Raw genomic sequence first — 26792 nt, 5'->3', positions numbered from 1 at the left:
ATCTCACTGCCATCACACAGTAGCTATGTGACCTCAGGCAAGTTGTTTAACTTCTCTGTTGCTTAGTTCCATTAGCAGAGAAAGGTAGAAATTAACAATACAAAGATGGTGGAATGAGATGGACAGCATTACCCTAGGTACATATATGACTGCACAAATGGTGTGTCTCTACACCACATTCAACCGGAAAATTTAAATGTTGTGCTCCATTTGTGTACAGTGAATTGAAATGCATTCTGCTGTCATGTACAACTAAGTAGAAAAAATAAAAATAATAATACAAAAAGAAATTAACAATACAGTCCCTCAAAGAGATGATGTGAAAATCAGTGACAATATATTTAAGTGTTTAAAATAATACCTGGCACTTTGTGTTTTAAAGTAATAGCATAGCAATTTTAACAGTGTTATACTTACCTTAAACCCCTATTGATAAATCCCACATTCCAGACAAAATTAGCTTCTCTATGTATTTTCCACAGTACCTGGAACAAGGTGGGGAAAAATACTAGATGTTCAACAAATAATATAAATTTACATTTGAGCTATATAAATTGAATGCACAAGAAAATGAAGGCATGTTAAAAATGTAGATGCAATTAATTTAAATAAAAGTGTTCTGGGCATATGTGCATATCTTCAGTTATTTCCTTATAATTAATTGCTAGATGTTTTATGACTTGATCTTTCTGAAGGCCTTTTCAAAGCATAGGATTTGTTGTAATGCACACTATACTCCTCAGAACTGTTGGCCTCCTGACAAGCTGGCTGTTTGGTTAGTCTGAATGATAAGGATGCTGCAGCAAAAAGTGGGTTACGTGACAGCACAGCTTTGCTGCTGAAGCTGGAAGACAATAATCTCAGCAAATAGAGCACAGGCTGGCTGGGCCAGCAAGGACTTTGTGAAGGCTCATTTAGACACTCGCAGGCCAATGGGTACCACGAAGTAAGTGCCCTAATGTCAGGGTTGTGATCCTAGAGAACCTGGGTGAGTGGCTTGTTGGTACAGCGAAATGATTCATTCTCCCCACCCCGGGCACGTGTTTGTGGCAACATCCATTCAGACCCCTTGGGGCAAGCTGGAGTGGTGAGCGGTCGCAGCCCCCCGCATTGCCCCTCCCAAGCCGCCTCCTGCGGGTTGGCGCTGACCTTGCGGCGGGCGGCGGGCGGCGGGGCTGGCGCAGTCCGGGTGCCGCAGCGCCGGCCGCTCGAGGGGGCGCCGGCTGGCACCTGGGCCGACAGCTCTTCAGAGCCGCAGTCGCACTCCACCGCCGCCACCGCGTGGGATGAGCCGCGAGGCCGCGCTCAGGCGCAGGAGGGCGGGGCGGGGCGCGCGCCCACCGGCCGGCGAGGGCCTTGCACGGGCGCACGCGCCGCAGCCGCGCGGGGCCGGTGGGTGTGCTCAGGGCGCGCGCGTCGCCGCCTCAGCTTGCCGCGCCGCCCGCGCCGCCCGCTCCCGGCGCTTGGCCCAGCACTTCAGCGCCCGAACGGCCGTGGGCAGCCCGGGACCAGCGGTGTAGAGTCCGCCAGCCCCGGACCCGAGTACCGCACCCGGACGGTCCCGGTAAGCGGGGGCGGGGGTGGCGGGGGCCGGGCCGTCACTCGAAGGGGCGGGTCTGCGGGCCCGGACTGTCCCCTTGGACTCTCGAGGTGCCAGTGTGGGAGCGCCCCCAAGGGGGTCCCTCTGTAAAAGGATTAACCCCGAGTGACCGCTCCCGTGGGAGACTCCTTGCGTGGATGGAGACGCCCATGGCACTGTGCACTTACTGCCGTGGGGTGCCCTAGTGTGGAGGCCACCAGCCCCAGTGCAGAGGGCACTGTCCCTAGGGAGACCTGAGAAATTTGGGGAGTGAGCACCAGGGTGGTCTCTGGAGTTAACTCCATGGAAGATCTTGTGGGAACATAAGGGAGCCCCCAGGAGCCTGTGCGGTCATGGTGGATCCCAGAGAGAAGCCTCTGAAGAAGGACCTTAGACTGTGCCCTAGAGCTGCCCAGAGAAGGAACCTCTGACTGAGGAGAGGGGGATCCTGCCATGGGATCTTTGAGTGACTTCCCATTACTCCGAGGACTTTGGCCTTGACCTCCTGTAGGGGGCTCCATCTCACTTATCCCCCACCCCCAACATGGTTCAGAGGTGGGGACTCTGGGGCTGTTGGTGGTTGTTCATTTCCTGCTTCTACCTTCCTCTATTAGAATTTTTCGGTGATAAACCCAATTGGCTCCAAGCTGGACTTGGCTCCAAGCTGGACTTTAGTGGAGGCAGAAGCTACTATAAGCGCACAGGGGTCAAGGGAGAGGAGGACCAGCCAAGCCTCTGAAGCAAAGATAGATCTGAGCCTTTGGGCCCGATCATCCAGAAGCAATATAATTGGGTGAAATAACTGAGTTTGGCACATCCTAAAAGGAAAGTTCTTTAAAGGAAGAAATAAAGGATGCAAAGGATTTTTGAGTACCAGTGTGGCAGGCACCATGCTGGTATATTTAAACATCTCATATAATCCTTACAACAGCATCATGAAATTATCCCCTCTGAAACCTTAGATACTCAAGACTGATAGAGGTTTAGCAATTTGCCAAGATCACAAAGCTTGGAATCATGAGATCTGTTCTTCAAATTTTGTTTGAAAAAAAAAAATACCAGGGAAAAGCAGAAGAAAGAATGAATGTTTGTTAATAAGTTACATTAAGGTGCCAAGCATAGGTCTTTGCAATACTATATGCTCAATAAATATGATGATTAAACAAGTGTGAGGACAGTTTGACTGGAGATGAGACTGCCACAGGAGTGGAAACTGAATCCCCAGATTTCAGTGTGGGGCTTCCTTCATTGGCAGCCCCACAGTAATGATACTGGAGGTGGCTCTGGACATGGTTGGGTCTAGGAAAGGCCTCTGGTGTGATCTTTGACAGAACTTATTCAGGGAAACTAGAGAAACAATTCAGAGGATGGAGTGTCCTGAGGCCATCTTCTCTGCCAAAGAACTCTTCAGGAAGAGGAAGGAAAGACATGATTATGTTTAAGAAAGAGTGTTGCCCACTATTGTTTAGGCCTTCTCAGTCTGCATACCAGTGGACATTCATCCTTAAATACCACTCAGGATACTTTTGTACAACTGCGCCTCTGCATGAGGAAGAGGAGGAGGGCAGGAAATTGAGAGCTAAGGAAGGCTTATTGGGAATCTGTTGTCTAGGGAGCAAAGTGTCTCTATCTGACATTGATACCCCCTTGTCTTGTTCCCCTCAACATTTTCCTTCCAGGTGAATTCCAAGGATTTAATTTTGGGCCCCAGGATAGACTCTGGGCCAAGCAATGAAATTGACCACAGAACCATTCTGGAAATTTTTTCCTGTTACCCTTCTTCTCTTACACGGATCCAAACCTAGAGACATCCTCCTTTAATAAAACTGGCTTCCTCAGTCTCTTGGGATTACATATTGAGATACCCAGTTAGTAAGAGACAGAACAACCTACTTCACCTAGTGAAAGTTGTTGTTTTTTTAATTTTATGGCTGCCTGAAGGATGGGTGTGGTACTTATTGCACAGCTCAATGGAGTAAACTCTGACAGAGGTTTATATTGGTTCCCATGTCCCCATTATAAAGTTGTTTATAATCCTCTCATTTCAAACCCCTCTCATCATCTTAACAGACCAAAATAAACAAAGGTATATACTATTTGTAAAGAAAATCAGAAGCATCAAGTCTGTAAACAATATCTTTGCTCTAATTCAGAGTTTTTTCCTTGCAGTGTTATTCCTAAATTGCTTTTTATTGAGGGCTCTTGGTATTGTACCCCTCATGACTCTGGAGAAAAATTGCTTGGTTGATCTAAGTGCTCCCCAAATCTTGGACCTTGAATACCATCTCCTGATGTCTAGCATTGGATAAACATTAAGATTTCAAAATGTCTAAGAATAGTTCCTAACTCCCCTTTAATCACAGTATGAGTCTGCAAATTAAATCATCTTAGAATGTATGTGAAGGAATTACCAGGTGGCCTTAATCTTCTCAAAAATGCTGTCTCCAAAGAAAAACACAGAGAGAATGGCTCACCCAGTTTCATTGGAGTATGTACAAAATGTGTCTGGATTTTACCGTCTGGATTTCTCAGTCTTTGATCTTCCACATATTTTCTGATCACATTTTTATGGTTTTTCTTTTTCCAATAGTTGCCATATTTTTAACAGTGCTTCCTTTTCCTTGAACACGAATAGTAAAACCAAATAGTGAGGTCTATTTCCCTCGCTCTTTGCATTTTTTCCCGTTCCTAAATGGATCATATTTATGCAAATGGTTTCCTATCTCTTTAGCTATAAAATCTATTATCTTTCAGTCTCACATGCTTCTCTCCAGCAATGTTGTTTGGTTTCTGCTATCTTCATTTTCCAAATTGATTTATGAATTTCTTTGGGGTTTTTTGGGGAAACGGGTATTTGTTGCAGTTTTGGAGATTGAATTTAGGGGCTGTCTATCACTGAGCTACATCTCCAGCCCTTTTTATTTTATTTTGTAACAGGGTCTTGCTAAGTTGCAGAGGCTGGGCCTGAATTTTCCACCCTCATGCCTCACCTTCCTGAGTTGCTGGAATTACAGACCTGCACTATCACACCTGGCTGACTCGTTCATTTCTGATGGGAATATATCATTGTCTACTCTGCCCTCAATCTTGGTTTTGGTTTTTTTTTTTTAATATTTTTTAGTTGTAGATGGACACAATACCTTTATCTTATTTATTTTTATGTGGTGCTGAAGATCAAACCCAGTGCCTCACACGTACCAGGCAAGCACTCTACCACTGAGCCCCACCCCAGGCCCCACCCCTCAATCTTAATGACTAAGTTCTGACAGGAATTGCTTATCAGCTTTGGACCAAGAAACCTAGATTATCAGTGTTCAGATGGAAACATGATTGCTATTTCCATTATAGTATCTCTCTCCATTCTCCTCCACTCCAGTTCCAACAATCCCCTCAGAGACCCACATACATACTAAGTGCTACTTACTTGCCAGCACTATACTGTATAAATATGAGAGTTCTTGCCCTTGAGAAGTTCCCACAGAATCAGTCTGCATTTCTCTAATCATTTACTATAAATAACAGGGACAGTAAGGGAGAAATACAGCTTTACAGAGTATTTACTATAATGAATGTTGAGTATGCCTTTTCCCAGGCATCAACTCAACTGCTACTCTATGCCACCTTAAGCAACCACATTCTAGCCCCCTGCCAAAATTACTCTTGTCCATATACTTTGAGTGAACTGGTCATCCTCTTGCCTTATAGCAAATGTGGAAGATATGGAACAACTCTGTATTTCGATAGCATGCTATAATTTGTGAAGTGTATATATATATGAGTATATGTCATCTCTATTTGGCTTTAAGAAATGTTTCCTCTTGGGGGGGGGGTTCTCACTAAAACAGCATTAAGAGCATTAAGTAACTGGCTTTTTTTGCGGGGAGGGGTAGGTTGGTTGTTTTTGAAGTTTATGAATCTCCCATAGAGAAAACTCCAGTGATTCACTGCAGTTACCACCTACCAGCTTGTAGGTTCTGAAGAGTTTCCTGTTGGGTCCTAAGGCTAAGCAGTGTATTCATTGGTTAGCCCTGGGACTTTTCAGGGTGTACCTTTTCCTACTCTTAGGAAATCCAATTCTCTGAATTTTTGTTTTTCTGCCTGAAATTCAAATGAATATTCCCTTCTAAACAAATATTTTAAGAATACTACCTCAATCCAGTCCTTTAAGCTGATGCTAACTCATATGGGAAAACAGGTTTCCTTGTCTATTTCTATCCAGCACTCAGGCTGGCTTCAGTATCATCTAAGTCATGATGGAGTCCCCATATAGCTCCATGCCTTGGCATATGTTTTTACCTCTTCCTGGAATGCTTTTTTTCCCCCCTTATCCACTAGGGTAACTCCCACTCACATTCAAAATTTAGCTCAAGCAACACCTTTTTTTTAATCCTATACTTATGCCCCCTACACATGCACATACTTACTTCATTCTCACAGACTGAGTGAGGTTCCATTTGTTCATTCTACCAACAGTTATTAGCACTTGATCTGTGCCTGACACATAGTAGGCTGCATTCAGCAAGCATTTGTAGATTCAACAAACAAGTTAATGGTGATAATCAAAGTATAACAACTGCATTATATGGAACTGAATCTGTGCTTTGGGGACCTACAGCAGAAACAGGGAGTGCCTCTCCATCTTGCTGAAAAACTCTGCTTGCTCACACCAGCCAATCACTGATGGTGTGATGTTCCTTAACTGTTGCTTTGCTTCTGTGGGAAGTCAGCGCTGTAGCTTTTAATGAAGACTCAGCCCAGTCCCCCAGAGGCTGAAGATCATTCCATAATTTTGTTCTTGTGTATATTAGAGCTCTGTGAGCTTTCAGTAAATATTAAGTAGCAGCAGGACCTCCCTCATGCCTCATAGTCTTGAGCTGAGGCCAGGAAGACAGTTTTATGCAATCTTTAGCCCATCTGCTCCTTGGAAACCCCAGAAAAAACTGTGCAGTTTAGGGTGACTCTGTCTTCCTGCATAAGCAGAGGTAAATGGAAGGAAATGGGGAGATAATAGTTCAACCCCTTCAGGGTCTACAGATATGAAATCTAAAAATAGTGTATAGCCTACCACCAGATGCCAGAATGACTGAGTAGAACAGGCACCAAGAGCACTGTAGGAGGCACTGGATTCCTAAAGGAACAGCCAGTCAGTGGAGAACAACTGGACCATCTGGGGCTTGGATTTTCTCAAAAGATCAGCAAAGGGTAAGGGACATTTTTTTTTTGATGGTTTCTGTTTAAAGTCTTGGGCTTGATGCTGATGTGCACAGTAAACTCAGGTTCTATGCTAAGCATTCTGCATTTTTTATAAACCCTGGTTCTGCTGGTTTTCCATACCTTTGTGGCTATTCTATGTTAAATACATGGTTTCCCCTAGGCTCTTAGTCCCTCAGACACTCGCATACTTCAAGGAGCCAGTTGTTGACCACTCTGAAGTTTTTCACCTGAACATGCAGATACCACTCATGCTAAATTTCTCCTGCTCAAAATTGGGACAGGGGCTGGGGATGTGGCTCAAGCGGTAGTGCACTGGCCTGGCATGCATGGGGCGCTGGGTTTGATCCTCAGCACCACATAAAAATAAAATAAAGATGTTGTGTCCACCAAAAACTAAAAAATAAATATTAAAAAATTCTCTCTCTCTCTCTCTCTCTCTCTCTCTCTCTCTCTCTCTCTCAAAAATTGGGACAGAGGAGATGGATTTTCAAGCTTCCTGCTTGTGCCTTTAAGGCAGGTACTCTCCTGTGGGTCAGGTACTGTCCACAGGACACAGCATAAATTCATGGAACTGTTGACTTTGGTAATATGAGTCTTTCTTGTCTTATCCTGTGGTTGTGGAAATTGGCTAAATCCCAAAATTTCATAGCTCTCCTTTGTAGTAAAAGAAATCGCCTGTAGTTGCTGTATGGTACCTGTTCTCATCCCTTCAAGTCCTGACTCATCATTCAGGCTCCGCCTCTGGGAAAGCAGAGTGAATGTAAAGAGATGAACTGACTTCACAGTTTCTAGAATTGAGTTCCAGAGATTTGGTCTGACCAGTTATCTGGCCAACTTTGATAAAGAGAAAGGTACTGGCACCATGATCTCAAATAAACTTCTATGTTGCCCAGTCATCTCTGAAACATTCATTCAAAAATAGTTATAGAATAGATGCTCTATGGAAGGCAGAGGGAACCATTCAAACTTTTCTCCCTCTTGATTAATCATTCTCTTTGGCTGTTTCTACACCTCCCACCTCCCCAGAGATTCTTTGTCTTGTTCCTACCTAGAGAAGTCCTCATAAGCTCAAGAAATCCCTTTTAATTGCATTTGAGCTTTTTGAACAGTTGCCATTCCCATATCAAGAATCAGATTAAAACAAGTAAATATACTTTACATTTAGCATGCTGAATGAGGCAACTCTTGCCTATTAGGAGGGTTGCTCCTCAGATCTCCACAGCTAAGAAGCTTTATAGAGGTTCCCTAGCCGCCTTTGCCTTTCTGATTTCTCCACCAGCTCCTGCTGTGGAGCAATCCCTCCTCCTTACTCCCACAACTTTACCCTTATAAATAATACCATTGCATTATAAGTAGGTACTCTGCAGAAAATGGGTGTGTCTTGCACACACACACATCCCAGGCTGCCCACATATGCCTTACTGCCTGACAAACACATCTAGACAGCCTTTTCTTACTGAAAGAAAGACTCTGGTGGTTGCTGTTTTCATTTATTCTAGTTCGTGTTGTCAGATGGCCCTGTTCTACCTTCTTGTCCCACTGTTATTTTCTAGCACCTGCTCCTATTCCTCAAGATTTTTCCCAAAAACATCCCTATACCATAAATTTTAGATAGTCACATCATTCTTAGGACAACATCTTTTTATCCTTGTTAAAGAAGCTGAAAATCTCAGTTCCATCCACCAGCCAAAAAAGTAGTCATTATGAACCATTTATAGGATCCTGGCAACTTGATTTCCTTTTCACTTGCTCTTCTTCCTAGAATTTCTTCAGCACAGGAGAGGCCAGGATTTTCTCACCAGGCATTTGTTTTTACTCATCACTAATCAGTACCACTTGTTTGTCTAGAAATTAGAGCTGATTGTGTTAATTTATCAAACACCCCAGGTGCACATTTTGGCGATTTCAGCACACTCACTTTTAATCAAGGGGTCTTTTATATATAGTTTCAATCCTCTCCATTAAAAAGTAAGGGATTTAGCTCACTCTAAAGTCTTAATTCTGTTGCATCCTCACGGTTTACCGTCAGTTCAAAATGATGAGAAAACAAAAAAACTTACTTGGAGTCTTGTTTGGATTTTTATGATTTCCTTTTCATGGTTCTGCTCTACATGTTCTATTCCTACAGGCATAATGTAGTCTATAAAAATGAGCCATTTCAAGTAAAAGAAATAGTAGTGATCAAAAAGTCTGCAGTCAAGCTAAAGAGTGGTTTGTTTTGTTTTGTTTTTATATTTGTTTAGTTGTTTTGCTGGTAGATGTCAGGTTCAATCTTCATGGGAATTTTATTAAGTATAAACTCCCCAAACATTGCTCTAGCATTATTATCAATTAGGTTAGCTTGGTAGCAGTCTTGGTATCCTTAAAGACAATAATGGTATCCTTACAATGACAGTGGGTTAAAGCAGCACTGCAGTGTATTGGGAAGTATCTGTGGTTAGTTTGCTGATACACTATTAATGAGTCTGTTCACTTAGAAAGTAACCTCTTAATTGGCTGGCCTTTGTTTGATAACTCTCATTATATCATCTTAAAAAAACAATAAGAACCAAATGCATGCAATTGCTTTTCCTCTAATGAATTAGTCATGAAAAAGTTAATTTAGTCTATTTATTCCAGATCCCCAGATAAGTGTTTTCTAAACTTTTTTTCTCAACCCATGCCTTCTTTTTTTCTTTTCTTTTCTTTTTTGAGACAGGGTCTTGCTAAGTTGCTAGGCTGGCCTTGAATTTGCAATTCTTGTGCCTCAGCCTCCCGAGTCCAACTGTGCCTTTTTTCTGATAAATATAAGTTGTATTGCTATTCCCTAAAACTTATGATATAACTTCTGAGAGGAGGCTGCTCCCAATTATTTAAAGAGCTAGTACCTTCTGCATATCCCCAAAACTTAGAGGATGCTATGAAGTTCTGCTGTTCTGTAGTCTGTTACACAAAAAAGTGATGACTTTTAATATCTGTTTTGCAAATACAAATACATATTATAATTGATCTGCTGTTTCAACCCACCATATCCCTCCTGTGGTTTCTGATATAGATCCCTGCAACCTGTCCCAGAATGTAGACAATTCACCATTTTAGAATCATTGCTCTAGTCTTTGTATTTAAAAATTAAAATCAATTTTCACTTTTTTTATAGTTTGAATGTATCACAGTTTATTCAGTAGTTTCCCTAGTGAGATTTTAAAATGCCCCAATAAATATTGTTTTACATAGGCCTACAGGTCAAAGGATCACCAACCTCTTGTATATAGTAGGTTTTTCTCTCCCTCCCTTTTCTTTCCCTCCTTTCTTTATTTCCTTCCTTTCTTTTAACACAAATTTGTTATCTTACAGTTCTGGGAGGTCAATAGTCCAGCACAGTCCCACTGGGATAAAATCAAGGTATCATCAAAGCTGCATTTCTTTCCAAAGGTTCTAGGGGTGAGTCTGTTTACTTGCCTTTTCCAGCTTCTAGAATCCATCTGCATTTCTTCTCTCATGGCCCCTTCCTCTTTCTTTGAAGCCAGCAATGGCCAATCAAGTCTTTCTCATGTCTTATCATAGAGAGCAAGTTTTCTTTAGTCAAAGCTATATTAGTAGCTATTCCTCTCCTCTAGACCCTCCAACCACAAAGACTCTTAAGACAAACTTGAGTAAACTGTTAATTTTGCATGAGTCATGTCCAGGGCAGAGCTTTCTTAATACTCTTGTCTTTATAGGTGGCCATTTTTAAATTAAAAAAAAATATGTAATTCTTTAATAAAAATTTTTAAATGATCCTAAAGCTAGGTTTTTCAATTGGAAAATTCAAATCTATTAGTAGTACATGCAATCAGCCACCCAAACCCAACCCATTCCTTCTTTCTGATAAACATAGGTCTGTGACTGTTCCCTAAAACTTCTGATATAACTTCTGAGAGGAGGCTGCCCCTGTCTATTGGAGAGCTAGTATATTCTGTACATGCCCCCCAAACCAAGAGGATACTGTCAAGCTCTGCTGTTTTGTAGTCTGTGTTACAGAAAGTCATTATCAGGAGAATAAATTAAATAGGACAGACAATATCAGGGAGCATCACATATAGTAAAAGTACGATTGTTCTACAAAACTTTGGGTTCAGTTTTAGTTCTATAAACACGTGTATATATAGATCACCACATAAAATATATTTCTTTCTCTGAGTCATGGTCAGAGATTTGAAAAACATACCACTTAAGGTTTCTGAAGAAAACCTAGTGGTTCTGGAAAATGTAATTGCTCATAATGAAAATATGAAATGAAAGGTTGAGTATCAGTTTTGCATTCTCCCCTTCAGATGCCTTCACTGCAAGTTGGGACTTGCCTTCCTGCCTAGCCATAGAGCACAACCATTGCCCATGAGGCAAGTGGGCAGTGTCTGAGGACTGTAGGCATAGCCTCTTCAAGAACCCCCAGTTCAAAGCCTCAGCAAAAACCTTAATATATACTCTCCTTTCCACTCCCACCGCCACCGGGCTGTATACCCTCATTAGGTCAGTTGGCCTTGTAAATATGGAAAAAACATGAGCATTCTAAATGCTTAAGAATATATGCTTCAAACACTGTCTTTATCAGGCAGAGACCCAAAGCCCTAAGCAATAAAGCAGCATGTTCTGGTTCACATTACAGCATATCCAAACAATTATAAGACTTATGCCAATCCTAGTATTTTATACATACATACACACACACACACACACATACACATGTGTGTGTATATATGTCTGTGTGTGTATACACATATATGTGTGTATGTATATATGACTAATGTGCAATGTAGGAAAATTAGAAAATACAGAATAACAAAAAGATTAAAAATGTACATGGAGTCTTTAAAAACTTAGACCATAAGCTGGGTGTGGCGACGCATGCCTGTAATCCCAGTGGCTCAGGAGGCTGAGGCAGGAGGATCTTGAGTTCAAAGCCAGCCTCAGCAACTTAGCAAGACCCCGTCTCTAAACAAAATATAAAAAGAGCTGGGGATGTGGCTCCGTGGTTAAGCACCCTGGGTTCAATCCTCAGTATCAAAAAAAAAAAAAGATAGATAGATCATAGCATTTTTATAACTTGCTTTATTCATTACGAATACATATTTTGAAAATCTTTCCACATCAATAATTATACTTCTACCTCTGTTTGTCATGTTGTTTAAGACTTCCCTTGTACCATAAATTAACCATTTCTTTAATGTCCAATGTTGTTTTCAATTGAAAGAAAAAGGATTTCTTCTTTTATTATTTTTTTATAGTTGTAGATGTACAGCATGCCTTTATTTGTTTAGTTTCTTTATGTGGATGCTAAGGATCAAACCAGTACCTCACACATGCTAGGCAAGAGCTCTACCACTGAGCTATAGTTCCAGCCCTGAAAAAAAGGATTCTTAATCACAATTTATTAATTGTCCACTGAAGCATGATTTCCCAAATTTGCTCAATAAATCTTTACCACTACTCTGACTACTCTGTAAGAGAATTTCTTATTCAAAGTAAATATTCTTCAGCTATATTTTTCAATTTTACACATTTACAAACGGGGGAGATAGGTCTTTCCTTTTTTATCAGTCAGTTTATAAATTCATGGGTTTCCTTGGTAACATAGATGGCAGGGTAGAAATCTGCATCACTGTGATGCATATAAGCAGTGTTTCGGGGAAAAATATGTGGCTGTCATCAGATATAATATATATTAAGGTTTTATTTTTAAAATCAAGACTTCTCCACAATGAATTAATTAATTGGGAACTATTTTATCAAGCATCTATTCTGTTCAGACACCTTGCTAGGCAGTAGAGCTAGATACTCTGCAAGATAATGCAGTATAATAGAGGAAGCTGACATTGATCAGATAATCATCCTGTTAAATACGTAATGATGAAGTGCCCTACAGCCAAAGAGTATGGCACTGTGAGCACTGCTGGACTGGAGTCAGCAGTGACTTTCCCAGGGAAGTTATACTTGAGCTGAGCTGGACAGATAAATAGGTACTAATGGGACAGGGTATTCAAAGGTTCTCCAAAACAGAGGGAGCATGGCAAATAAAGGGTAGTATGATTGGAACATAGAGAAAAAAAGAAGGGAGGGGCTGGGGTTGTGACTCAGTGGTAGAGAGCTTACCTAGCATATGTGAGGCACTAGATTTTATCCTCAGCACCTCATAAAAATAAATAAATAAAGGCATTGTGTCCATCTACAGCTAAAAAATAAATTAAAATAAATTACAAAAAGAAGAGAGGTCAAACTGCACAGAGCCTCACGGGCCATGGTAAAGGGGTAGATTTAGGGGACCTTTCCTAAAAGCTGTAGAAAGCCATTGAAAAAATTTAATCAGGAATAAGATTATGTCCCAGGGATAGCCTTATTTCAACCTGCACAGAATCCAACTTACTATTTCCTACTTTCTGTAACTGATACTACCACTCTTCTCACTACTCAATTTAAGCTACATTCTCTTCCTTTATCCTTCATCTAATCAGTTATCTAATCAGTGATTTATCCCTAACTTTCCTTAATTCTGTTTCCATGGTAATAAATACACTTGGTATCCTACTGTCATAATTTCAGTTTAAGCCCTCTACCTCTTGTCTGGACAATAGCCTTCTAATTGCTTCCTCCTCTCCTACCTATTGTTATCTTTTTCCCCAAACAAGCAAGTGAACTTCTTACTCATCCCTTAAGGTCCACTGTGACCCCTAGTACTATGAGCTTACCCTCTTTTAGATATTCCCAGTGTTTTATTTGACTTCTTTGAATTTTGGTATTAAATAGATCAAGTGGTAAAATGCTGTTCTCCTTTTTCTGTTTCCTATGATGAGCAGTTCGTGCCTTGTCCTAATACTACTTAATAAGCCTCCATTATAATGGATTGAGGGCAAAGCTAAAATGGACTCTGCTCCACTTAGAACAAGTATTCTCCAGCTGAATTCCACTAAGGTTCCTTAGACTAGGAGGTGGCAGACCAGCTTTGCAATGTGCCATATCATGTCCTTACTTTCCAGTGCTATACGCCGTCCTGCAGAGAAGGTCAGAAATAACATTTCTTTTTTAAAGGATTTGGACCTTTCTTGCACAGTTCGGAAAAAAGCTGGGCACAGTGGTGCACACCTGTAATCCCAGCAACTCAAGAAGCTGAGGCAGGAGGTTTGCAAGTTCAAAGCCAGCTCAACAATTTAGCGAGGCCCTAAGCAACTTAGTGAGACTGTCACTAAATAAAAAATTAAAAGGTCTAGGGATGTGGCTCAGGGGTTAAGCACCCCTGGGTTCAATTCCTGGTATGGAGAGAAAAAAAATCAGTTCAGAAAAAAAGCTGAAAATGTGGGAATGACATTAATGAAGTCTTAGAAGAGTGGAAAATATTGTAGAGCCTATAATAGACCAAATTATGAGATAAACAAAGAGATCCACAAAAAGACAGCTACAAATTAGAAGGGCAGAGGAGCATTTTTGATCTTTACCACATGCATAGGGATGGCAGAGTTTCCTGACTACCTGATTCAGGAGTCTTCTAACAATAGGAGTTCATTCACTGATTAATACATAGTGGGCATTTGATGAGGACTATCCCTGGATGGATTGTGTACCACACTTATTGGAGGCAGTTTTATTCAGTCTGAATGCCTGAAATATGTTATGCAAGTATGCTTTGAGCCTTGAGTCTTCTTGTGGAATAGGGGAGAAACCTGAGTTCTGAAGTCTCCAATCATCTCAAAGTATAGAGGACTGGGACTCCTGGACAAATTTGCTTTAGCATATGAAGGAAGATGGAGATATTATTTCATATATTAGAGTGCTTTCCACTTTACTAAGCACTGTTAACCCATTTTATTACATTATCCTTATGACAGCCACGAAAAAGGGCCAGTAAGAAGTAAAACATCCTCTGACTCCCTTTTTTTTAATCCTTTTTTTTCTTGGTACCAGGGATTGAACCCAGGGGTATTCAGTCACTGAGTCACATACCCAGCCCTTTTTTAAAAACTATTGTTTAGTTGTTGATAGACTTTATTTTATTCACTTATTTATATGTGGTGCCGAGAATTGAACCCAGTGCCTCATACGTGCTAGGCAAGCACTCTACCACTGAGCTACAACTCCAGCCCCCAGCCCTTTTTATATTTTATTTGAGACAGGGTCTCTAAGTTGTTTAGGGCCTTCCTAATTTTCTGAGGCTAGCCTCGAACTTTCAATCCTCCTGTCTAAACCTCTTGAGTGGCTGAGATTCCAGGCATGTGCCACCATACCTGGCTCCTCTCTGACTCCTTAACACATACTCTCTCCATTCTTCAATGCTGCTGAGTCTATAAGAGGGGAACACCATTTAATAACAGTCAGTGCTTCAATAATAGTTGAAACAGATTGGCCTAACATGTTCAGCCATTGACTGAGTCTGTTCCCTCTGCTTTTTGTCCACAGAACCATGGGGGTGTTGATGTCCAAGCGACAGACAGTAGAACAGGTACAGAAAGTGAGCCTGGCTGTGTCTGCCTTCAAGGATGGGCTGCGGGACAGGCCTTCCCTCCGACGCACGGGTGAGCTACCAGGGTCTCGTCGTGGCACTGTAGAGGGCTCTGTACAGGAGGTGCTGGAAGATAAAGAAGCAGAGGCAGGCACCCCAGTGGTCCAGGAAGAGAGCAGTGTCAACCGTGCAGCCTGGGAACGGCTACGAGATGGACGTGGAGTGGAGCCTGAGGAGTTTGACAGGACCAGTCGATTCACACCCCCTGCCTTCATCCGCCCCACTCGGAAGCTGGATGATGACAAGCCTCCAGATATCTGCTTGGAGCCCAGAGAGCCTGTGAGTGTTTAGTTAGAGCAGGGTTATTCAGTCTTAGTCTTTCTGATGACCAAGGAGCAGGACAAAGAGATATGAGTTATGAGTGTGGTTGAGATAAGACTCAAAAACAGAAAGATGGAGCTGAGTTCAGAACAATCTTTTTAAATTTTTTCCATAAGAATAAAATTATTAGTTTAGTACTAATCCCTATAGGAAGCATTTAGAAATTTGGGAGGAGGGAGTTAGGGTATATCACAATGACTGTGAGTTCCTACTGGTGTTTGGTGCCAAAATCAGGATACTAAATGTCCTGCAGTGCCTTGGACAATCACTCATAATGGATTGTTCTCTCCAAAGAGGCTAATAGCATTCCTGTTAGAAAACATAGTCACAAAGGTCTGAGCATCTAGAAGAGTCTCCTGGTTCTTGTCTATCAGGAAGACAGCTCTGTCACCTTACAGGGGCTTCAGTTGGAATTGATCCTCTAGGCTGCTTCAGAGACTCAGCCCCCATGCAGGTAGCTCTGTGCTTAATGGCCATAGGATCTTGCTGCCTGAACTTTCACATCCCTATTCATTCCTGCCATCTTTTCCCAGATTGTCAACGATGAGATGTGTGATATCTGTGAGGTCTGGACAGCTGAGAGCCTCTTCCCGTGCCGGGTCTGCACCAGGGTTTTCCATGATGGCTGCCTGCGCCGTATGGGCTACATCCAAGGAGACAGTGCAGCAGAAGTGACTGAGATGGCCCACACAGAAACAGGCTGGAGCTGCCACTACTGTGTGAGCCTGGACTGCAAGGACAGTGAGCTGTTGTATAGAAGAGGACTTGGCACTTTCTTTGAAAACCCAATCTTATAATGCGTGTTTCTAGGCAGTGACCTGAAGGGTTTTCTAATAGTACATACAAGCAGGAGTCCTAGAGCTAGGATGGGTTTTCAGTATTTTCAACATTTGAGGTTAGGGTGTTCTTTGTTGTGGGAGCTGGATGCACTATAGGATGTTTAACAGCATCTCTGGCTTCTATTTCACTAGATGCCAGTAGCACATGCCCCTCATTGTGACAACCAAAAATGTGTCCTGGAGGAAGCAAAATCACCCCTTTTTGAGAACCATGGAGCTGGGGGTGGACTGATAGAACGAGACTAATTACTCAAAAGTAATATTGCCTAAAGCAATGCTTCCTCTAATAGTTTGTAGTTGTCATTTATTGTACTCACCTGAACATCAACCTGAGATCCTAAGCAACTTGCTTCCAAAAGGAATAGATTCCATCACAGTAAAACTCCTTAGTCCTATGATCCTTACTTGACCAACTACCTGGCTCTTAGAAGCATTTGTTCTTCATCTCTGAAGTGGTGGTTATGTGAATTAAATAACAAAGCTCTATTGATTCAGAACTTTGCAAATTATAACAAATGTCTTCCAACTTTCAATGGACAGAATCTGAGGTTTCCATTAAAAGCCATATTCATGTCCTTTTCTCACCACACCTGAATGGAGTTCAACTCTTATATGTTGTGCTGCATATATCTTCATTATTCTCTTATTTCAGAGTAAGAAGCACTGGATGATTACCCTCTTCTTCCTGCTGCCTAGAAGAAAACAGAGATCTGCCACTCTCTCTTTCTCTATGGCTTGTCTATAAAATGGATTATAGAACAGTTATGTCCAGCTACTTAAACACCTTCCCCACTAGAGTATGCCACAGCAGACCCAGCTCTATGAATAACCTTCCCTAGTACCATTTTCCACCCCTTGAGATCCCATTCTTTTTGCCCAGAAACTCTGCTTTGCAGTGTGCTGCTGGCATGGGACTGAGTTGAAGGTGTCTCCTGCCTACTACCAGGAATGCCCTGCTCCCTTCCTAATTTTCTGTCACAGTCCTACCAACATTATCACCACTCTCCACCAGGCTTTCTACAAAGGCCTCTTCCAAGTTCATCCCTTCTTTGCTTATCTCTCAGCCAGGCTTCTTAAAAGAACTTCATCATCTCCTTGTGGCTCCTGAGTCACCCTCAATCTTGACTTCTTCATCCATCATCCTGCTGAATTGGCTCTTCCTAAGATTACCAGTGATCTCTTCATTGTCAAGTCTCATAACCTTTTCTCAGGCATCTTATTTGATCTTTTTGAAGTATTTAGTGCTTATTTCCCTCACTTTCTTAGGGTTTGAGTATGGTTTGTGGAAATTATTATTAGCTATGGAAACTAGAAAAGATAGAAACTCAATAAAATCCCCCCACAATTGTATTACCATTGTTAAGATGATCTCCTACATTGTATGGCTCTCTTTGCCTCGTTTCCAGTACCATCTTCTCTACTGATTCTCCTGCAGCCTTTTTCTCAGACAATTCTTTCTCAATATCTTTAGTTTTTTTGTCTCAGCCTTAAATGCTAGTGTGTCTCACAGTCCTATTGCTAACACTCTCCTTTTCTCACTATACTCTTTCTTTCTCTTTGGGTTACTTCATCCTATTGAAACACTAACAACTCCCATATCTGTGTGTCCAGACTTAAATTTCCTGTTGCTTGAACTTATCCATCTTGATGTCTCACAAGTACTTCATGCTCAACATGCCCTCAAATGAACTCATCTTTCTACCCAAACCTGCCCTTCCTCCATTCCTTATCTCATCCCCCAATTTAGTCCTCGCTCATTTTTTCCATCATAGTTCATATCTAGTAAGTCACCAAGCTCTGTTGACTCTACCTCTAATATCTCTCACATGCCTCCCCCTTCTCTTTTCTCATGTATGAGTTTAACCACTCAATCATTTCTTACCTATATTATTGCAATAGCCACCTAACTGCTTTGCATGCCTCCAGACTTTGCCCATCTAATTCATTTTCCCACAGCAATCAGAGATTTGAACATGGCACTCTCCTTTGGTGCCTCCCCTCTTTCCTTTTCCTTTTAGAACAAAGACCTAACTTGAGAGGCTCAATCAAGGGAGTTTCAGATGCTTTATAGTCAAACTACTTCTTTTCCTTGCACCCCACCCCCTCACACATATACTCTCTGACTATCTCACAGTGTTGCATACATACTGTGGTGGTGCCTAGCATATATGAGGTGCTCAATAAGTGTTTATTGAAAAACTGGTTTCTTTATGAAATCCACAAATGAATATTAATGAAATAACTGCTTCTGTTCTTTGCTGGCATTTTAGGGGGGAATTGATCTTCTGTTAAAATCTTAGATAATTTTAAGGACTGGATAGTAATAATAACAAACAAGAGCTGGGCACAGTGGCACATGCCTGTAATTCCAGTGGCTAGAGAGGCTGAGACAGGAGGATCGTGAGTTCAGAGCCAGCCTTAGCAAAAGCGAAAATAGAGCTGGGGATATGGCTCAGTGGTCGAGTGCCCCTGAGTTCAATCCCCAGTATCCCCCCTCCAAAAAAAAAAGAAAAAAAGTTAGGTACAGTGGTGCACACCTGTAATCCCAGAGGCTCAGGAGGTGGAGGCAGGAAGATCATGAGTTCAAAGCCAGCCTCAGCAAAAGCAAGGCACTAAGCAACTCAGTGAGACCCTGTCTCTGCATAAAATACAAAAAGAGCTGAGGATGTGGTTCAGTGGTTGAGTACCCCTGAGTTTAATCCCTGGTACCAAATAATAATAATAACAAACAAAATATCAATGCTTGTTTGGAATTAAAACTTATGTGTCACCACAAAAAAATTCATTTAGTTTTAGGAATCTTTTGTCATAATGGCATCTATTTTAAAACCATTCCAGATTCATTTAAAGCAATATAATCCACTAGGATCAGAGCTAGAATTCATTTTTTTGCTAAAATATTCTTTGGGCACAACCTAACACAGAAGTTAGATAAATAAAATGTATAAAGTTGGAGCTGCTCTCTTTGAGGAGCACAGGGATTTATAACTGTGCCCACTCACTAGCCTCCTTATCCCCTGCAGCACCTTTCTAAGGTAGTTTCAAGAAACCCTGATGTTAGCTCAGTAAATAATTTGAAAGCTAATATTTAGGTAAAGGGGACATCTGGATTCTGAAGAAAATTCTGCCCCAGAGTTAGCCAACTCTGAGAAAGTTCTTTCCCCTTCCTGGGACCTCAATCTCTTTGATTTATAATGGGAAGCAGGAATTAGGTAATCTTGGATTGCCTTCCAGTTGAAATACTATTTCTGTTCCTCTTGATCCTTAGCATTTCTTTCTTACTGGCCTATATGGCCACTGACTCAGCTTTTCTTTTTTTTCAGGACAATCTCAACTTGCTGCTTACTGAGGAAGAAATGTATAGCCTAACAGAGACCTTTCAGCAGTGTAAAGTCATCCCTGGTAAGGCTGGCCAGTGCTACCAGGAGGAAGAAGGGCCAAATTTCTTCTTCATCCTTTCTAGGATGAGCCATGCATGAATAGAGTGTTCTGGGATTCAGGAGATAGGAGGTAAATGGGTTCTTGTTCCTCAGTTGTTGGCCAGCAGAGGCACCCACCCCAGCATAACCTGAACTAACCTGGCTATGAGAAGCAAAGACTTAACAAGACCTGTGGCTGGGAGGCACTAAGGACATCCTAGAAATAAGTGGAGATGCCCAAGGCTGAGTAAGGGTGGGTATGACCAGCAAGAGGTGCCTCCTATGGCCAGGCATGGTGGTACATACCTGTAATCCCAGCTCTTCAGGAAGCTGAAGAAAGTATTGCAGGTTTGAGGCCAGCCAGAACAACTTAGTGAGACCCTGTCTCAAAATTTTAAAAAAGCTGAGGATGTGGTAGAGCATTTGCCTAGTATGTGTGAGGCCCTGGATTCAATCCCAAATACAGAAAAAAAAAAAAAAAGAGCTGCCTCCCACAGATTGCTCCCTGACGCTGGAGGACTTTCTTCGCTACCGCCACCAAGCAGCGAAGCGGGGGGACAGTGACAGGGCACTGAGTGACGAGCAAGAGGAGCAGGCAGCCCGCCAGTTTGCAGCCATGGACCCTGAACATCGAGGCCACATAGAGTGGCCTGACTTCTTGTCCCATGAATCCCTACTACTCCTGCAGCAATTGCGTCCCCAGGTGAGGGGCAGCTGGGATGAATTTCCATGGGATATTGGGTGACAGAGGTCTGGAAAGCATTCTGGGCAGGTTGGGGGAATACTGGATACTGTCTGAGCAGGAACCAATATCAGGAATGTATTCAGGTTCCATCCAGTGACAGATGATAAGTGCCCAGGCTGGAGAAACTGCCCCAGAAAGATTGGTTTACACTGAGCTCCCCTAAAAATGTTTGTTCTACCAGAAAGGCTCTAGAAACTTCCAAGGGAGGTTGTAAAGGTTAGGTAATGGGAGTAGGATTCTCTGTGGCTTGACAGTTTATAAGATATTTTCATCTCCAAGATCTTAATGTGTCTCTTCTTCCCCAGAATTCACTGTTGAGGCTTCTGACAGTCAAGGAGCGGGAACGAGCCCGAGCCACCTTCCTGGCACGGGGCAGCGGGAACACCATCAGTGAGGCAGAGTGCCGCTGGGCCCAGCACTCTTGGTTCTGCAAACGCCTCATAGAGGCTCCTTCTTGTGGTGTGAGGTCTGCTCCTTTCCATCTCTGCCCCCATTTAGTCTTCCTTCTCTTTTTTCCCAAGCCAGTGGCCCTTGGTGTGAAAGGTACCTTCCTGCTAGTCCTACCAAAAGCCGGGAAAGGATCCTCCTATGCATTAGGCAGAGGATTGTTATTCCTGTTGGCCAGTTCACAGGGTGAACTGTGTTGCCATATGTCAGAAAAGCATGATGAGGCATATCCAGAGCCATGGGTTCACCAGAGTTTGGGAGCAGTCAGGCCTTTCACTATTCTACTCCTAACCACATGTGCTTATGCCTAGCAGTATCAGCCACGTGGGTCCCCTAGCAGACAGCAGCCCCGCCAGCAGCAGTGGCAAAAGTCAGGATAAGCCCCTACTACCTGCAGAGCACGAGTCCAGGTGAGTAGAACCTCCTTACCTAGCTTTCTCTACCCTCCCCTCTCTAATACACATATATAAGTAAGAGAGAGCATCACCCACAGTTACTGAAGAATAGCAAATGCCTTCTCCACAGGCATCAGACCCCAGGAGTACACATTTGACCCCAGTTCTCTAGACCCAGCCAGCCCATCTGCTGATTTGGTAGAGCAGTCAGACATGAGAGGCATGAGACTTGGCTTTCCTGAATTTTGTCTGGCTTAAGCCATGCTCCCATTGGGATCAGGTCTTGTGAGCCTTTGGGTTCTGCATCAAGCCTCATGAGCCTATTCTTTATTTATGTCTACTGCAGATCTGTGGACTGGCCCACCTTCCTGCGAGAGAATGCTGTCTACATCTTGGCTGCTCGCCCTAATAGTGCAGCCATTCACCTGAAACCCCCAGGATAGCATGGCACAGAGAAGTTTCGGTTCAGGAGCATTGGCATCTTCTCCCTTCTTCCCTTTTCCTCTTCCTTCCACCAAATTCTGGCTCTGAGACTCATGGGGATTGGGCACTGCCAGCATCTTAATTTGTCATTAAGCTTTATGGCACTGAAATCACCATTCCCCTCACAACAGAGGCAGTTAGTACATTGCCACAGGGAAAATCCTTGAGAATTGTGGCAGCATCCACTCCTGGATCATCCCCTGTCCTCACATCATAGACTGGACTTGCCACCATATGCATACAAGTGTGCACATGCACATATAGTCACACACATGGATATCAGTCAAGCTGGTTCTTTTTATTTGAAAAAGGATCAGAGTCCTTTTGTGAAACCCCTGGTGTGGATGAAAGGTGTCTACTCATCTATTGTCCAGTTCTGATTTCCAATAGGCAAAACTATGGCCAAGTTATTATTAACAAAGGAGCATATCAGATTCACATTCCCTCCTGAGGATACTGAGAGGCCCTCTCTGCCCACATTGAAAACCCCTTCTGTGGTGAGCCGATGTTACTAGTAGGTATCTGTTATGTCCCTGAGTATGGTGAAGATGGAAAAAATTGTTCAAAACTACCACTTCAGTTTAACCCATTATTTATTTAGATTCTAATTCTTTGAGACAGATAAGGTAACTGCTTGTGAGATCCTGGCTGTAAAAGAGGGAGACAGCCTCTCCTGGAGACCAGAATTCTAGGAATCTCACAGCCAGGTCATCCAAATCCAAAAAAAGTCTTTATCAGAATGGTAAAAACCCAATGTGAGCCTTCCTGGCCCCCATTTTTCAGATTGTTAGCACATGGCCTAAAACCCAAGGAACCTGAATGGAACAAATATGCTGGCAGGAATCAACCCTCTGTGTTAAATGCCACACCCAAGTCAGCTACCACAGAGACCAATGAAGACAAGGTCTGCAGGGAAGAGGAAAGGAGAGGGCTCATTCTTTTCCATTGTTCCAGCTCAACCATAGCCCTAGAAAAGTGTGCCTTTGTGTGGAGAACAGAGCCAGCCTCTTTCCCAGCTGAAGAGAGAGCAATGCTACAGTAGTCCTGAGCAGGGTCTTCTTTCAGCCATCCTGACAATGAGGTTAGGGGAAAACTAGGGCCTGTGAAGATTTGCGTCTCAGCTCTCTCCAGCAGAGAATGTCCCAGTAGAACTTCACAGAAGGAAGAAGTTTCTCCTTTTCCCCATCACTGAGATGTGGCTTCAGTTGCTGCTTCTCCCCACTGCTCTCTACAGTCATTCTCTCCATACTGGGGCCTGGGCATGGGAGGACTCTGAGAGATAAGCAGAACCTACCAAAAGGGCACCAAGTTTGGCCTGCAAGCCTCAGCCCTTCTTCCCAAGTTCTCAAGTCAGTGTGTGGTGTGGGTCAGCCTTGGCCTGGGGTCTAGGTTCTAGATTTCTGTTGTCAACTGAATTACTTAGCCAGATCTGACTACCAAGAGTTATTCTAGAGGGAATTGAGTTTAATCATGCAAAAGCTCCATGGCACTTGTACTAAATTGGGTGCTTACAGAAGAAGGAATACCACTTGGTGTGGAGATACTCAGAGGAAAGCAGGAAGCTGCCACCAGGGGCTTGGTAAGAGCCCTGTGTAGTTTCCTTCTGTAGGAATGGCTTGAGCTAGACGCAGGGTGAAAAGCTGCTGGGGATGGATTCTTTAGGACTGAAATGAACAGGAGAATAATGTATATATATGGCCCTGAACATTTTGAAACTCACAGCCCTGTAAATACTCATCAACCATACTCCCTGGACTGATCCAGTCAGAGGGGCCATTATTCAGTCTTATTTTTTAAAAAGGAAAGCAAACACATGACTCCTGGACCCAAGAACTGTATCCAAAGCTGCCAGACTTGGTAATTTTCACTGAGAAGATTAAAGCACGTTAAACACAAGGGCTCTTACTTTCCTGGCAAGTCATCCTCTATACTAGTGGCCCTGGGCTGCTGGGTCTCACAGACAAGACATTTTGAGTAGAGACAAGCTCTGGGCTTTGAGAGCTGGACATTTTTTTTTTCTCCTGACTCCTTATCTGATATAGAGACTAAAAGTCCAACTTCTTGCTTCTTGATCCTTCAGAGATGAAGGTGATGCTCATTGCTCTGGAGCTGCTGCTTCTACCTCTCCATGAGTGAGTGGTGAGAGACTGTGGGCCGGACCAGGCTGCTCTGTCTCAGGGCCTACATAGCATGCCCCAGAGTTCTTGTAAAATGGGAAAAAGCTGATTTAAAATCACCCCTCTCCCTGTCTGAAGTCAGGAAGCTTCTTGGTGAAGAGCCTGCTACAGAGGGCCTAGGGAACACTGCCCCCAGCAAAGAATAGAGTTTCAAATCCACAACAGTTCTGGGAAGCAGAAAAATCACACAAGGGAGGCTGGTCTCTTCTGTGTAAACATCTAGCTTTGTACCAGAGGAAGGGTCCATTGTTCTTCAGTCCAGAGTTGCAGAAACTCCATCCCAATCCCCCTGTCCAGAATTTCCCTTTGGAGTGTCCTAATCCCTAGAGACCCTCTGTAAGGCCCATTCCCTCTTCAAGATTTCCATCACTGTGATTGTCTGAAATTCTGCCAAGTATAAAAAATAGTGTCTGGCTCTAATAAGGGAATGAGAAAATGTTTCAGCCTTTTCTTCTTGGCTGCTGAAAATTGAGACCAGTGCTTTCCCCAAGCACCACCCACCCAGACACCAGCCATGGGAGGCATGAGTTACACATATGCTCCCCTGAAGACCACTTAACCTAAGCCTGTTTTTCACACAGCTGTCCTCTACACTTTTATTCAAATAAAAGGGCATCTGGATGATACTGAGGGTCACTGAGGAAGTGACTGTCCAGGTCTGCTGTTTTGCCTTCCCCAGTGGAACATTTGAGCAGTGGCCCCTATGGTATCCCAGGGATGGAGCAGTTTCCTCACTCCTAGATATTGATCCAACTCTCAAGTGCTCTTTCTTTGAGGACAACTGCAGCAGAAGCCACGAATACATTGCCTCTTTCTACCCTCAGCCCAAGCAATAGGCTAGCAGGGCAGACACCCACCTTTCTGGCCCTGGTGCTCCCTATGGGATGTCACCCCAGGTTTGCTTAAATGGCTGAATCTTAGGGCTCCCAAATTCCTCTCATCAATATGGAAAGCACAGAATCAAACTGCCTGGGAAGAGGGTACCTCACTGGGAAGTAAGCTCCAGGGTTGTACCCAGGCCTCTTAGCCCAAAGCACAACTTCAACTATTGCAGGCATCACACCTTTGGAAAGAGTGGTGCCAGGAAGCCCTAACACCAAAAGAGAGGCTCAGAAGAATCTGTCTAGCAGGGCCCAGGTCAGGCCATGACCACCCCATAGCCAAGAGTAACCTCTAGGCAGGTCTGAAAACTGACAGCAGGCCATAATATTCCTGCAGGTATGTCTCCTTCAAAGCAGCAGAGTAAAGGCAGATGTACACAGTCATGTGTTACTTAACAGTGGGAATCCATTCTGAGAACTGTGCCATTAGGCCATCTGTTCACAATGCAAATATCATAGCATATATTTACACAAACCAAAATGTCTATGGCATTACTAGGCAATATAGTCTTACGGGACCATATGCAGTCCATTGTTGGTTGAAATGTCATTATGCATCACATGATTGTTCTTCTGAATTTGCCACTAAAAGGCAGGACAATCTCTGCCAGAATTTCAGGTCATCCTGGCAGTATTTGTAACCGAAGTCCCTTTGTATTCTCCTATTTACAGTGGAATAAAATTGCTACTTTCTCCTGCCAGTTAGCTTGAATTTGCCCAGGATATCTCTCTCAGCCCCAGGCTGCAGCCCAGACAATGGAGATTTCCTGAGTGGGCCCTATCAGTGCATTGTGTTCCCAACAGTTCAACCCTAGGGTGGAGTGGAGCTGGGCATTTTCCCTGATGTTGTTTTCCTGCTGCCACTATTTTTGCCAATCTTGAAAAGAAAATAATCAGTTTATAGAATTTCCACTAGTCCCAATCAGCACTAAGGAAAAACTGTTACCCTCTGGGCTATACTCCCCAATGATCCACAGCATGGAGAGGGGGCCAGGTCTCATTTGGACCAATGATTAAGAAGCCCAACCACATTTCAGTTTGCATAGCACTGGGTGGGCCTTCCCATATCCATGGTGAACAAAGGCCTTCAAGCTTAGCTCCAACTGTTAGGGATGTCCTTGATCTGTCTCCCAAACATAGGCTGTGAGAGGGATCTCTGAGAGCCCCTGAGTAACAGTGAAGGATCCAGTGCCCTCTGGTCCCTCATGCCTTTCCCATTTACTTTTCTGCAGAAGGTAACTTGACAGTAAGCTAAGGGGGACCATCCCAAGCCCTGTCTTCCCATCTATAGCTGCATGTTCCTTCCATGGCTCAGCCTTCACAGCACTCCAAGAAGGAGCACCTAGAAGCTGGGCACAGTGGAAACTATAATAAAGAAAATGTGATGCTATTCCAGTTTCCTGATTCCTGTTGTTTGGGGAACCTCGAAATGGGCAGGCTATTTCTCTGTGGTTTCCCATCATTGACCAATTCCTGGGTCTGGGGATAAGATAACTGTGGCTCTCTTTCTAGAGATTTCCTGGCCCTGGCTTTCCCAAGAATCGAATAATGAGGGTGTGTGTAGGAGCACCACACATACAAACACAGAAGGGAAATGCAGCAGGAGTACTGAAGGGGAGAGCCTTAGTAAGAAGTAATAAAGGCTTCCAGCCTGTCGGCTATATATTGTCCCCCTCCTCACCAAAGGTTCATTTTAGACACTTCTTCCAGTTCCTGCTAAACTACAAAATATGGAAGCTAGTTGGCTGTTTTCTCCTGAATTTCTGGGACCTCCCTAGCCTGATAG

General features: G+C 43.2%; 1 protein-coding gene across 6 annotated transcripts; it reads left to right on the top strand.

Annotated features, from left to right (window-relative positions):
* Window positions 1–1433: 1433 nt before the first annotated feature.
* On the top strand, window positions 1434–25247 carry Phf24 (PHD finger protein 24). 6 transcript variants are annotated; one of them, XM_058578101.1, is made up of 9 exons: window positions 1435–1564; window positions 10127–10213; window positions 15197–15578; window positions 16154–16339; window positions 19783–19861; window positions 20376–20581; window positions 20929–21089; window positions 21385–21480; window positions 21812–25247. In XM_058578101.1, exons 3-9 carry the CDS (start codon window positions 15201–15203, stop codon window positions 21906–21908), a joined length of 1203 nt encoding a protein of 400 aa, XP_058434084.1. In that variant the 5' UTR covers window positions 1435–1564; window positions 10127–10213; window positions 15197–15200; the 3' UTR covers window positions 21909–25247. The 6 variants fall into 6 exon arrangements, with proteins under 6 accessions (XP_058434081.1, XP_058434084.1, XP_058434080.1 ...); XM_058578097.1 differs by having other exon boundaries at window positions 21382–21480; XM_058578099.1 differs by lacking the exon at window positions 1435–1564 and adding an exon at window positions 6370–6781 and having other exon boundaries at window positions 21382–21480.
* Window positions 25248–26792: the final 1545 nt, after the last annotated feature.

Source organism: Marmota monax, unplaced genomic scaffold (genome assembly GCF_021218885.2).
Source record: "Marmota monax isolate L192 unplaced genomic scaffold, Marmota_monax_Labrador192_F-V1.1 WCK01_AAM20220418_F8-fsc00069, whole genome shotgun sequence".
NCBI classification, from domain to species: domain Eukaryota; kingdom Metazoa; phylum Chordata; class Mammalia; order Rodentia; family Sciuridae; genus Marmota; species Marmota monax.
Note: the sequence above shows the minus strand (reverse complement) of the source record. Positions and strands in the feature narration are given on the sequence as shown.

Bases quoted from the DNA above. Each gene is read 5' to 3' on its own strand.
- Phf24 (XM_058578098.1), top strand. From the start codon at position 15,201: ATGGGGGTGTTGATGTCCAAGCGACAGACAGTAGAACAGGTACAGAAA. The intron at 16,340-19,782 runs GTGAGCCTGGAC...CTTTTTTTTCAG, and splicing joins GCTGGAGCTGCCACTACTGT to GACAATCTCAACTTGCTGCT. The intron at 21,090-21,381 runs GTCTGCTCCTTT...GCTTATGCCTAG, and splicing joins GCTCCTTCTTGTGGTGTGAG to CAGTATCAGCCACGTGGGTC.